Consider the following 13285-nt stretch of genomic DNA (forward strand, 5'->3'; position numbering starts at 1 on the left):
GGGTAGGTGATGTTGTAGGAAGAATAACCAGTCACATCTCTGCTGATTGGAAACCTAGAATCGAAATAGAGTTAGGAGTGACCTGGGTCTTGTTTTTACTCCAATGTCACAGGGTTCGTTCAATAATCATGCTGCAAGAAAAAGCCCAGGACAGGGAACGGCTGCTTCTGAAATTTATCAAGATCATGAAGGTAATAGAAGCTTAGCCATAGCCTGTGTTGCTTACTCTTTAAAATGAAAGCTTTTCATTGCTAGACAGTCTCCCTGTAACAAAGGCTTCTCTACTCTTGTAGCACTTGAGGAAGCTAAATAACTTCAACTCCTATCTGGCCATCCTTTCAGCACTGGACTCAGCACCCATCCGAAGGCTAGAGTGGCAGAAACAGACCTCCGAGGTGAGCTGGGACAAGGGCCTCTGAACCTGGACTTTGAATAACCACCAAGTAAGAAAGGAGCCAGTCATTCATCTGTGGACTTGCTATGTATACACAAGGCATTCACGAGTAAGATGCAAGCCAAGCCCTCTGGGGCTAACCTTTAAGCCTCCCTCAGTGCCTAGCATGGGGGGCCACACACACTGCCGGCACTTCACAAGTGGTGCTAGTGTTTGAAAGGCAAAGTAGAGAATTTCTGATTACTCTCATCTTCAGTGATGAATTTTATTTAGTTGAATCAGCAAACATTTATTAATTAAGCACCTGCAAGGCACCAGGGATGCAGAGACAAAAATTTGTAAGACACAGAGTTCGTACCTGTGACCATGGTCCAGTCTTCCCAGGCCTCAGTTTCCTCATCTGTAAAATGAGGGGTTTGGACTAGGTGATCTCTGAGGCCCCTTCCAGTTCTGAAGCTTCGATTTCTATAATAAAGATCTTACAAAGTAGTATGTAATTTTCAAAATCTCTCTTTACATAGTGAATCCATTCAGCAATAGGCATTCATTAAGTGTTTCCTGGGTACCAGGTACTAGTAGAGAATACAGTCAAAACAAAGTCAAAAGAGTGCCTCGAAGGAGCTTTCTTTTGGAGATAGCTTCTAAATAAATGCCCCCCAAAAGGTGCGGGGTGGGGGAGAAGAATCAGGTATGGCCTCATGTAGGAAGTGGTTTTGTGCTGAACTTTGAGGGCAGTTAGGGTTTCTAAGAGACAAAGGAGAGGAAGGACAGCAGTGACCCCAGTGCCCAAAACATTGTAAGCATTTAGTAAATGCTGATTGATTGAATGGACCAGTGAGATTTCCTCATTTCATCGTAATCCTAAGGCCCACAGACCACCAACCCTGCCCAATTGGACATTCTTGTGAATCAGCCAGCATTTAGTGAGGTCAGATCAAGAAGAGATCATTTCCAGCTGAGAGAATCATTAAGATGGGAGGATTTAGAGCTGGAAGGAATCCTAATCATAATCATCTGGTCACAGGTACTAGAAAATCCTAGCATTTTAGAGCTGGAAAGTTGCTTGAGACCATCTAGTCCAACCCCATTACAAACGAGGAGACTGAAGGGATGCTATTGATATCACTGAGGTGACCTAGCAAGGATGTGGACCTGGGGCCCGATTCCCTATTGTGTGCCGGACACTAGCCAGGCACTGGAGATACAAAGACAGAAATAAGACAGTCCCTTCCCTTAAGCTTATATCCTGTGGGAAGTTACGCAGAATATACACAAAGAAAATTAGTCAATAAGCACTGACTTATTAAGCATCTGCTATGTGCCGGTCACTGTGCTAAGTGCCAGGGGTGCAAAAAGAGGCAAAAGACAGTTCTTGCCCTCAAGGAACATACAGTCTAATGGAAGAGACAACAAGCAAACAAAAAATTATAAACAGCTGTATGCAGGAAATAATTAGAAGAGGGAAGGCACTGGAGTTAGAATGTGTGGGGAAAGATTTCTTGTAGAAGATGGGTTTTTACTTGGGACTTGAAGGAAGCCAAGAGGCCAAGATGAGGAGGGAAAGCATTCCAGGCCTAGGGGGCCAGAAAAAAACGCCCCGAGTCGAGAGGTGGAAGGGCAGGGAGGTCAGTGTTGCTCGGTTGGATGGTGACTGTAGGATAATAAGGTATAAGAAGACTGGAAAGATGTGGAGGAGGGTATGAAGATGTTTGAGTGCCGAACGGAGAAGTTTGTATGTGGTCCTGTGGGTGATAGGGAGCCATTGGATATTCTTGAGTAGGAAAATGACATGGTTGGATTTGCACTTAATTTCCCAGGTGGAAAGCGCTAATGTCAGGGGGACCAGGATAGGCCTCATGTAGGATGTGGTGCTTGACTGAGAGCTTTGAAGAAAGTGAGGGATTTTGCCAAGCATCAGCAAGGACTCTTGCACATTCTGGGCATCGGGACTGTCCTGCACAGAGGCACTGAAATAGAAGATGGAGTGGCATGTTTGAAGAGCAGCAGTCAGACCAGGTTGATGGGAACATGGCATGCATGAAGGAACATAATGTTCAGTGAGCCTGGTAGACTGGGTCCAGACCGGGAAGAGCTTTACATGCAAAATGGCCCAGAGGAGTCTTTGATCCTAGAGCCAGTTGGGAGCCCCTGCAGCTTCTTGAGCAAAGGGAGCACATGGTCAGACCTGCATTTCAGTAATATCAATTTTGGGTGCGGTGTAGACTTTGCATTGTAGAGGAGAGACTGGAGGGCAGTTAGGAGGCCACAGCAGTGATTGAGGGCCTGAACCAAGGCAGGATGTGAGAGATACTGGATCAGGGAAGGCTTCTTGAAGGAAACAGCATTTCAGCTAGGCATTAAATGAGGGCCAGAATGATGGCAGGTGGAAGGAGGTAAAGCTTCACTCTTAAAGGTCTCACCTCATCTCCCCAACTAAAGTCACCTCACAAGGGCAAACTTTTTATCTTTTACTTCTTGTTTTATCCCCTCACAGCATCTAATAACGTCCTAGGTAACATTAAAGAAATGCATGAATGAACACATGGGCTGTCATTGTGAAAAATAACCCCTACCAATCTGTCAGTGGACTGTGCTTCTAAAATGGCGATGGACCTTTATTAATCCAGCTCTGCTCAATACCCCCTTGTGACCAGCAGTAAAGTAGTGGCTACAGGCCTGCCTGGGGGTGAGGGGCACTACCTATGTCTGTTGAACAGAGCAATCCCAACTGGCCCATGCAGCAACTACCCACGATTTCATGACCATCAAGCTCTAACTGACCATTCTTTGCTGCTTGAAATTGGATAAGTCTGGGCTCAGTTACACAGAGGACTTTGACCCATGAAGATGTTGGGTCTTAGTTGGCTTATTTCTGGATTCACAGCATGCCAGAGCTGGAAGGTATCTTAGAATGAGAATGTAGGATGTGAAACCCAGAGGGACCTTGGCTAGCTGTCATACAGACAACAAAATTGAGGTTTCAGATCATTTGTCTTGCCCAAGATTGTCCAGCTGGTTAGTAACCCAACCAGAATGGGGAGCTCATTCCCAGTGTGGTGCCCCAGCCACTACACCAGGCTGCTTTTCCATATTTGTCTCTTTGTCCTCCTCTAGGGCCTGGCTGAGTACTGCACTTTGATTGACAGCTCTTCCTCCTTCCGGGCCTATCGAGCAGCTCTTTCTGATGTGGAGCCTCCCTGTATCCCATATCTGTGAGTAGTATCTTCCTCGGGCTCAGAACTTGATCTTTTCTCATCCTTTGAATAGGAGGGACATCAGCCTCCATCCCTGCCTGCATAAAAACCTTGAACAACAGCTTCCAGCCAAGAAGTTTAAACCTTTAAATAAGAATCTTTCTCCAGTGGAAAGGGTCCCACGTGCCGACTTTAACATCCCCAAGGCCTTTCATGAATTGCCCTCTGTGATTACTAAATATCTCTAGACTGTTCCTTAGAGCTGAGATGGTAGCACAGAGAGCATTGCCTTCCCTCGTCGTCCTGAAGCCAGGTGACTCTTTGAGTGCATTCTGCCCCACTGGGGCCCCCAGACCCTGGGGTGAGGGAGGGTATAGCTGTGGTGCACAGGACTGAGCTCTCCGTCATGGTGGAGGTGTAGACAGCTAATCCAGTCAGCATTGCTGATGTACTGCTCCCTCCAACCTATTTCATCTTAAAATTTTTATTGGCAACTTGTTTCAACACATCATTCAAACCTCTACTTAATTCCAGTTGCATCCTCTAAAACAAGTAAAATAAATGTGGTTGCAATTGATAGAACATGCAACTCTCCTGTCCCTTAAAAGAAAGGGCTGAGTATTTCTAGATGGAAGTCCAATGTGTAAATAAGGTAAGCCCATGGTTTGGTTTTTTCCCAGATTTTGTTGCAATTTGCATGGAGTAGGGAGTACTCATTTATATGACACCTGCTGTGTGCCAGGCACTGTACTAAACACCTTACAGATTCATCTCACTTGATCCTCACGACAATCCTGGGAAGCAGGTGCTATTATTATCCCTATTTCACAATTGAGGAAACTGAGGCAAACAGAAGTTAAGTGACTTGCTCAGGATCACACAGCTGCGACATGTCTGAGCCAGATTTGAACTAGGTCTTCCTGCCTCTAGGTCCGGTGCCCTATCCACCGCGCCACTCAGCGGCCTGAAGCAGTGGTCTCTGTTGTTCTTTTTGACTCTGCCTTTATTACCCTGTATCTCTTCATCTGTGTTTCACCATATTTCTTTGAATGCTCCCTATCTGCCATTCCTACTTCCATCATGTTCATCTCTCATAATTTGTCTGGCCGTTCCCTAGTCATTGAGCATTTTGTTTCTAGTTTTTTGTATTTACCAGTACTCTGCTTGGAATCTTTTTATACATGGAGGTCTTTTCTTGTTGTCAGTAATTTCCTTGGGGTTAGTAATGAGAGCACTGGGGCAGAGAATATGACCCTCTTTTTGCCTTTCTTGCGTAATCATTAGGCCAGTTCACAGCTCCGCCAGCAGCAAATCACTGGACCTATTTTCCCTCATCCCCACCCCTACAGGATTTTTTCATCTTTTGTTTTTGCCTCATTTGTGAGCATAACAGATTTGTTTCCATTTTCTTTTCTATGATTGATAATTTTGACCACTTTCTAGATTATTGTAAATATTTTGCATTTCTTCTTTTGAGAACTTTTTGTTTGTATTCCATTATCATTTATTGTGAACCCTCCCTTACTTTAAAACCTGATTTTAACAATTAAATGGGGAAATCATTCTACTTGATTGTGCCCATATTCATAGGCAATCACAGATAGCCCATAAAGTGACTGCCACTACAAGGATATAATTACTTCCCTGTAGTCAAGCCTGTGTGGGCTTGATAAAAACAACTGAGTTATGAATGTGGCTAAGCCCTTCATTTACCAACCAGGGCTGTTCAGGAGGCTTCAGCCTCTCAGAGAGACCCTGCAGAATTTAGAACTGGGAAGTACCTTAGAGAGCATCTAGTCCAATTTCTCATCTTACAATGAGGACATTGAGGCCTGGAGAGGTCAAGTGAACTTCTCATGGTCACCCAGCTGGTGGGCAGCAGAGACAGGATTCAGACTCCAAATGGGCAGTGGTGACTGCTGCTTATAGGGTGATTAAGATTCAGGAAAACTACATGAAGAAAACAAAACTCCCAGTTTGAGAGGCAAAGAATACATACAAGGGGTAGATATATAAGCAAATCCATCCATTATCCTTTTGATGTCTCAAAATAGGCAAGAGCTTCCTGCCACAGGGTTTTTCATTTGACACAAATTTTTATTTTTTTTAAATGAATTTTTTTTTATTATCAACTTGCCAAATATGAGTATTTCAATATGCAAAGAACAGAAAACAGGATTGTATATGAAGTTGAATTTCCATTTAATGTTATTTGGGATTTCTTTTTAAGAATAGATTATATTAGGGTCAGCCAGGTGGCTCAGCGAGTAAGAGCACCAGCTCCAGTGTCGGATGACCTGGGGATCAAATCCAGGCTCAGATACTTAGCACCACACCCAGAAATAACTGGCCGTGTAACCTTGAGCAAGTTACTTAACCCTGATTGCTTTAAAAAAAAAAAAAAAGAATAGATTATATTTAGAGAGGTATCTATTAAATAGTAGATTGAGTGCTGGAAGGCCTGGATTCAAGACTCACCTCTGACACTGTCTGTGTGACCCTGGGCAAGTCACTTAACCTCTCAGTACTCTGGACAGCTCTCTTGAGACTGCAAGTTGAAGGAAAGGTACTAATCTGTGTTGGTAGAGGGAATTTACTATACCACTGAAATCACAGGTCCAGTCCCTGTCCCCATGTTAGATCTAACGTGGTGGTAATGAAACTGCCCTGCTTGTCTGTCTCCTTCTGAATGTCCTTATACTCTCTTCTGTACATTTACTAATATTTTATTCCCACTCCTTTTTAAAAAATGTCTTGTGTAGCACTACCCACCAGTTAATTCACTGAACCACCACTCCCACCCCACACCTGTCCCTAGCCCTCTATTATAATAAATATAGTCAACCAAAACAATGGCAGCTAACTTCCACAGATAGTCTACCACAAGTGCTTTGGTTGCCCATGAGTCCTTGTAAATCAGGTTGGCCCTTCTCTCTAATGAAATGCCTCGTTCATCATTCTAGGGGCCTGATTCTGCAGGACCTCACCTTTGTTCACCTCGGAAACCCAGACTACATTGACGGGAAGGTGAATTTTTCCAAACGTTGGCAACAGTTCAACATCCTGGACAGTATGAGATGTTTCCAGCAGGCGTAAGTTCTGTTAGCAACCCCCCACTAGTCATCCCTACCTAGTGCTTCCAAGATGTCCGGGGGGGGGGGGGGGGGGAGGGAGGTAGCTAGGTGGTGCAGTGATTAGAGCACTGGCCCTGGAGTCAGGAGGACCTGAGTTCGAATCTGGCCTCAGACACTTAACACAAAAACTAAACGTGTGACCTTGGGCAAGTCACTTAACCCCAATTGCCCTCCAAAAAGAGGCAAGATGTCCTTGGGGGACAGCTCCTCCCATCACCAACGCATGGCCCAACCTCTCCACACCTTCTTTGTGGGATATTATTTCATAAGTGTCTGCAGACAAAAATATCATCACCAGATGGCCAATATCATGACAAAAGCCTTTTTGGTCTCAACAACTCTTGTCCTCAATCATGGTCTGTGGCCGGTCCTGGCCCTGAAGCTTTTCTAGCTCAGTAGTCCTAGAGAACTGTGCAGTTTGTGAAGCATTTTTCATACATATTATTTCACTTGGTCCTTGTAACTCAGGTAAGTCATTTGGACAGGTGTTGTTTCCAAAGGACCACATGAAATAGTGGTGCAACCAGTAAACTTGGAGTCAGGAGCCTTGAGGATTAAGGGGGATTTACAGAACTGGAACGGACCTAAAAAGCCAAGCCCTGCCTGAGCAGAAAGAATTCCCTTTTAGGACACTACACAGTGGTCAGCCAGGCATTGCCTGAAGATTTTCATTGAGGGGGACCACCCCTCCCCCCACCATCTCCCAAGGCAGCCCATTCCACTTTGGGGCAGCAAACTGTTAGAAAATTTTCCCTAAATTGATCTCTCTGCAGTATCCACCAGTTCTTCCTAGTTCTTTCCTCTAGATCCAAGTAGGACAAACCCACTGTGACAGCTTTTGAAATACCTGCAGAGTGCCATCATGTCTCTGCCTCTCTTCTCATCTTCCCACTAAACATCTCCAGTTCTTTCAGCTGACAGACATACGAGTTTAAGACCCTGTGCCATGCTGCTGCCATGCCCTGGTGTCCAGTGTCCAGAGCCTTTCTGAAAACGTGGCAGCCAAAACCGAGCCCAACGCTCCAGATATAGTCTGATCAAGGCAAAGTCCCAGGGCACCATGCTCTCCTTACTGCCAGAGACTGCATCTTACTTAATATAGTCTAACACTGAATTTTCTTTCTTGGCTGCCATATCATTCCTCTTGGCTGATTGAGCTTACAGCTCTTCCAAGACCCCCATTTCTTTTTAGACGCACCACCATCTAGCCACCTAACCTTATACTTAAAAGCTGACTTTTTTTTTAACTCAAGTGTAAGATTTTATGTTTGTCCCCATTAAATTTCATTTCAAATGCAGCCTACTATTCTGTTCTAGCCTGTCATCTTTTTGGATCTTGGTCTCTCATCCAGCTTGTCAGATAACCCTCCTTGCTTTGCGTCGTTTGCTATTTCATAAGCATACCATCTCTCCTTTTGTCCAAGTAACTGATAAAATGTGAAGCAGCCACGTTCCCGGGATGCTCCCACACTTCCTCCCACGTCAACATGGAACCGTGAAGGACTGCTCCTTGACTCCAAGTCAGCCTCTTCCGAGCCCACCTCATCATACTCCCATATGCCCACAGCTCTCTATCTTTTCCATGAGAGTAGCGTGATGCTGTTCTTTGTTAATGCTTTGCTAAACATAGGTAAACTCTAGAGGGAGGCAACATGGTATAACAGAAAGAACACATTCTCAAAGACCTTAGTTCAAATCCCAACTTACTGCCTTGTGTGATTCCTGCAAGTCACTGAACTTCCCTCAGCCTCAGTTTCCTCATCTGTAAAATGAAGGAATTGGACTAGGCAGCCTCTCAAGCCTCTTCCAGCTCTAGCTGCACCATCCTGTTGTGTGCTGATCTCTCTGTAGCATTCCTGGTAAACCTTGAAGAAAAATAAGTAGGATTTGTGTGCTGTGACTTCTGCTTTGAGAAACCGTGGCTTGTTTTGTTTTTGTTTTTGTGATTTCCACTTTCGTTTCTAGATGTTCACTAACTATCCCTCTGAATAATACATGTCAGAATTTTGCCAAGCATTAAGGTAAAGCTCACTGGACTCTAGTTGGACAACTGTTCTTTCCTTTTGAAACTTAGGGAAACATTTGCTTTCCTCCCCAAATATGCAGTTGGTATTGGTATCCTATGCCCCATCATGTTCAGGGATCACTGGCATGAGCTCAGCAGTCACATCTGCCAGCTCTTTAAAAAATAAAAATAAACAATATTCTGTTTCATTTATGTATCACAGTTTGTTCATCCGATTCTGTATTCATTGGGTACTTACTATTTTTCCATTTTCGCTACCACAAAAAAGGTTGCTATGAATTCATGGGAGCCTTTCTTCCTGTCTTTGATCTCCTTGGGACACATGCCCTATAGTGGAATCACATCTCCCCGTCTGTTGTGTACCCAAGGAAATAGTTCATAAGAGCCTAGTGATTTCAATTCATTAAAGACACATAGGTGCTCCTTACTTATCTTGGGTGTCAACTCACTGTTGGCCATTTTTGTTCTGCCCTTTTCAGTCCATATTTTCCACTTTTCCTTGGGAGAGAAAGCAGAAACAGAGTACACGTTGACCATTAACCCCAAGAAGTGCAGTAATTCTGTCCCCTTCTCCATTCTTCTTTTCTTCCGTGTAGCTTAGAACAACAAAAGCCTTTGTGCTAACCATAGCTATCTTCCCCAGCCTCCGCTCATGCCATGCTTGAATGCTGTTGTCACTGTTCTTTACCAGGCCATGGAACATGTTTTTGTACTCGCTCTCCCTTCTCTGTCCACATAAGTTTTCACATCCGGCTTGAGTCATGAGTTCCCTGTGCATCCACAATAGTATCTTTAGACAACTCCCAGCTTTCCCTCTCACTGAAATTATTGTTCATCGTAGCTTCAGAATTTTATTCTTAAATTTCCCATCCCTTTCCAGGCTGTAGAATTTTAGTTTATCAATACTTAGCCATCGATTCTCTGAACTTTTCAAAATCTGCCCTCTCAGAGTCAGTCTGGAGGGCGTGTACAAGTCCTGTATTTCTGCCCTCTGTCACAAATCTTAAGCGAGGATCATCACTTCCTCCCAAAGGCCCCATCGTTAGGCCTTTAGTGACCAGTGCCTCCTTCTGGGGGCAGTTCAGAATACAACTTGCTTTGGAGACATAAAACTACCAAGTCACAAACTCTCTTGAGCTATGGCTTCTTCATCTCAAAAGCAGAGGTAATGATACTACTTCTTACAGGGTTGTAGTGGAGAAAAGCCCTTTTTTAGTCTTTATACGTCCCTATAAATATGAGTCATTATCGTCATTGTAATTGGTATTTCCCCATTTTACAGACTGAGTAAATAGAAGCTGTAGAAATCAAGTGACTTTACCAAATGTCACACACACAGTGGTGGAATAAAAGCGAGAACCTTAGGTATCCCTGCTGCCCCCTAGTGCCATGCTCCTTACACTCCTTGGAAACAGGTAGACTTTGAAGCAAAGCTCCTGGAAAGGGAGATGAAAGGATTTCTGGGGCTTTCTTAAGAGAAGCCTTGGGCCAAGGCCATTCAGGGAGTGAGATCAGAGAATCTTAGGCCCTTAGAGGTCCTCTCATCCAGCCTTACACTTAGGACCAGACTCCCTTTTATGGTTTCCCTGACATTGGTTTGGAGACAGTCTTCTAGGTTACTTGACTTACCAGATTTCTGCCTTTTTTGTGTCTGATTTTGCAGACATTACGAAATCCGCAGAAATGAGGATATCGTGAACTTCTTCAATGATTTCAGCGACCACCTGGCCGAGGAGGCCCTATGGGAACTCTCTCTCAAAATCAAACCCCGGAACATAACACGGCGAAAAACAGATCGAGAAGAGAAAACCTAGGAGGAAGAGCAGTGAGCGAGATTATCGCTCAAGAGACACCCAGAAGGCAGCTATGAGACTGGAATAGACATTTGGGCCTGTTACTGGACAACTCACCCCAGCGGCGAAAAATGACTCTCCTCCCCACCCCCATTCCCTCCACCCCCCTGGGTCTGTAAATGCCCAGTTCTTGGAGCCAAATAGCTTGTGCTTGGGCCTCTTGCCCAGTTGGACAGCAGCATCCAAGCACCGAAGCCAGCCCCTCCAGTCAGTGCAGGAAATTCTTCTCCACATCCACTTCCATTTTTCCCGGATGCAGCCAAGACTCCATACCTGGAGATAGGGGCCCCGGAAGAACTCAGTGACCCAAGCAGATCTCGTTCAGGCTTTGTGACTGGTTTGCGACCTGGTGTTTTCCTTTTTGGATGGTTGACTGCTTGTCTTCAAACCCTGTTTAACACTGTGAAGATGCAGTCATCCCAGGCCCAGGCAGCAGAATGAGGGTGGAGCCCCTACCCAAACCCTCCCCCCACCTTATATATCTTTGACTTTCCTGAAAGGACAGAAGGAGGGGCTAAAAAGCCTTAACACCCTTGGAGTTAAGGACCGGAACCCCATATAAAAAAAGTTGTTTAGGTTAGGGAAAATCTGGTCTCTTTGTGGAGATTGTTTTTGGGATGTGTGCACAGGCTGAGGATAGAATTGAAGAGATACTTTCCCAAATAACCAGAGTTTACCTAGCCCCCAAAAGGGGGCTGCTGTCACACTGGGGACAGTGGTATGTGTTGCCAAGATGTCATCTCTTGCCTGCTTCCAGACTTGGCTCTCTAAAAGCAGAGTGTCAGACACTCTCTCTTGTCCCTGCAGATGGTCCTGGACCTTCAAAAAGCTGTTGTGGTCTGAGTTTCCCAGGGTCGGGAACTCCTTAGTGATAATTCCGGTCCTGGCTTCCTGAGATATGGAGTAAAGAGGCAAATGATGGTGTCAGAAAGGATGGATGCCAGGATGGGAATGTCCACGAAGTTCTGGCCTAAACCACAAGGCCTTGGCAGGGCTCAGACTCAGACCAGATGCAGGGAAGCAGCCTGTTCTATCAGACAAACAAATGGGTCTTTCTCCAGGGACAGAAAGGAAACCCCCCCCAAAAAAAAAACCCTTAATACTTTATCACCTTCCCCCACTTAAAAGGCTCCTCTTCAGTTACTGATCCCTCTGGAGCTTCTTTTGGAAGCCGTGCACAGTCAGGGAGAGGGGCTTGGAGGAAGGCAGGGCTTTACTATTTGAGAAAGAAATTCTGGTTCAGCTCCAGTTCCTGGAGGCTCATTTTTCTGGAATGAGGGAAGACTGCCTTGACTTGCAGAGTGTGATTGCAGAAGGAAGAATAGGTATGAAGGTCATTTCTCATACTCTGTTTCTTTCTCCTCACAATCTGCTGCCAGCCAGGCTCTGCCCTTCCATCTCTGGGGGACCATGAGCCCCCACGATCCTGAGCTCTGTTCCGGTCTGCTTAGTGCGTGCCTTAAACTTCACCTTCATCCTCTCTCCACCTCCTCTCTTGCCATTGCCTTCCTTCTAGGATGACTCCACCACCATGAGTCCCAACAGAGCCCATCCCGCACATTGCATCCATTGTTGTCTTTCTTTAGGAAGAATTCTGTTTCTCAGCAAGATTCACTTTAGGTGATCCCCTTCCCCTGTTTAAGTCGTCTCACAGAGATGAGGAAGGCATGGCTGTTGGAAGTAGACATGGTGGAACAATGTCCGTTCTCCACCTGGTCATTTAACACATCTGGGTTCTCATGATCTTTGGGGCATTTCTTTGCATCTACATCAGCATTTCTTCCATGCTGCTTATGGAGAACACATTTGGCCACACAGATTGACAATCCAGCACAACCTTCAGGAAGGAGAGATGCAGATTTATTTGGGGAGAATTTTAGACTTGCTGTTTGGGGGGAGTGGGAGCCGAGGAGGGGATGGAAACCCTTTTGGGTAGGCAGAAATGAGGGCTTCACAGTGAAGGAAGAGAATCTTTCAGCAGTAGATTCCTGGCTCCTGCTGTTGATCATCTGGTGCATTTTTACAAGCAGACATCCCAGGCCAGGAGGCTTTGGGATGGATGAAACCATGACCCGGTTGGGGGGAGGAGGGGGAGTGTGGCAGACACAGGGGCTTCATGCAGTGTTCCCCTCCCCAGTGAGACAGCCGAGTGACCCTCTGGGGCCTTCTCTGCTTGCAGCCCCAGTTTTAACATTAATGGAACAAAAAAAAATCAACATCTGTTGATTATTTAAACAGATGTGGGAGCTTTGGTTTTTTTTTTTTTTTAGAGAACCAGGACACTTCATTTTGCCGTCCATCATGGGCCTTTTGGCATCTTTTATCAAGAAGTCATGTTTTGTTTTGTTTTTTCTGTAAATAGGAGAGAAAAAAGGAATCTGTGAAATGTTGGGCAGACCTAGAGCCGTGGTTCTGAAAGAGTCACTTTATTATTTAAAGTGTGCATTGTAGTCTAGGTGTTCATTAACAGTATTGTTTGTGTGAGGTTTTTTTTTTTCCCTTTTGTTCTGTTTTCTTTCTCTTTTTCTAAATTGTCCTTTCATTTCAATCTTTTTTCAGCTTCGTTCCCACATCTGCCTCTGGACCCATGAGTTTGAGGGGAGGGGTTGCCAATTGAATGTTAGAGAGAGAGAGAGAGTGTGTGTGTGTGTGTGTGTGTGTGTGTGTGTGTGTGTGTGTGTGTG

At 45.1% G+C, this 13285-nt stretch overlaps 1 protein-coding gene across 5 annotated transcripts in view; it reads left to right on the plus strand.

Annotated features, from left to right (window-relative positions):
- Positions 1-13285, plus strand: part of RAPGEF1 (Rap guanine nucleotide exchange factor 1) — a 190182-nt gene that overhangs the window by 175636 nt on the left and 1261 nt on the right. For all 5 annotated transcript variants that reach the window (XM_069069313.1, XM_069069314.1, XM_069069316.1 and 2 more), the window contains 5 exons: positions 113-191; positions 294-395; positions 3509-3606; positions 6552-6680; positions 10412-13285. The exon at positions 10412-13285 is cut by the window's right edge and continues 1261 nt beyond it. In XM_069069313.1, the coding sequence (XP_068925414.1) occupies positions 113-191; positions 294-395; positions 3509-3606; positions 6552-6680; positions 10412-10562 (559 nt within the window). In that variant the 3' untranslated portion in view covers positions 10563-13285. The remainder of the gene's footprint in view (positions 1-112; positions 192-293; positions 396-3508; positions 3607-6551; positions 6681-10411) is intronic.

The sequence above is a fragment of the Petaurus breviceps genome, unplaced genomic scaffold, assembly GCF_028583685.1.
Source record: "Petaurus breviceps papuanus isolate PSGF00001 unplaced genomic scaffold, PetGlider_PUasm1.0 90779, whole genome shotgun sequence".
Taxonomy (NCBI): Eukaryota; Metazoa; Chordata; class Mammalia; order Diprotodontia; family Petauridae; genus Petaurus; species Petaurus breviceps.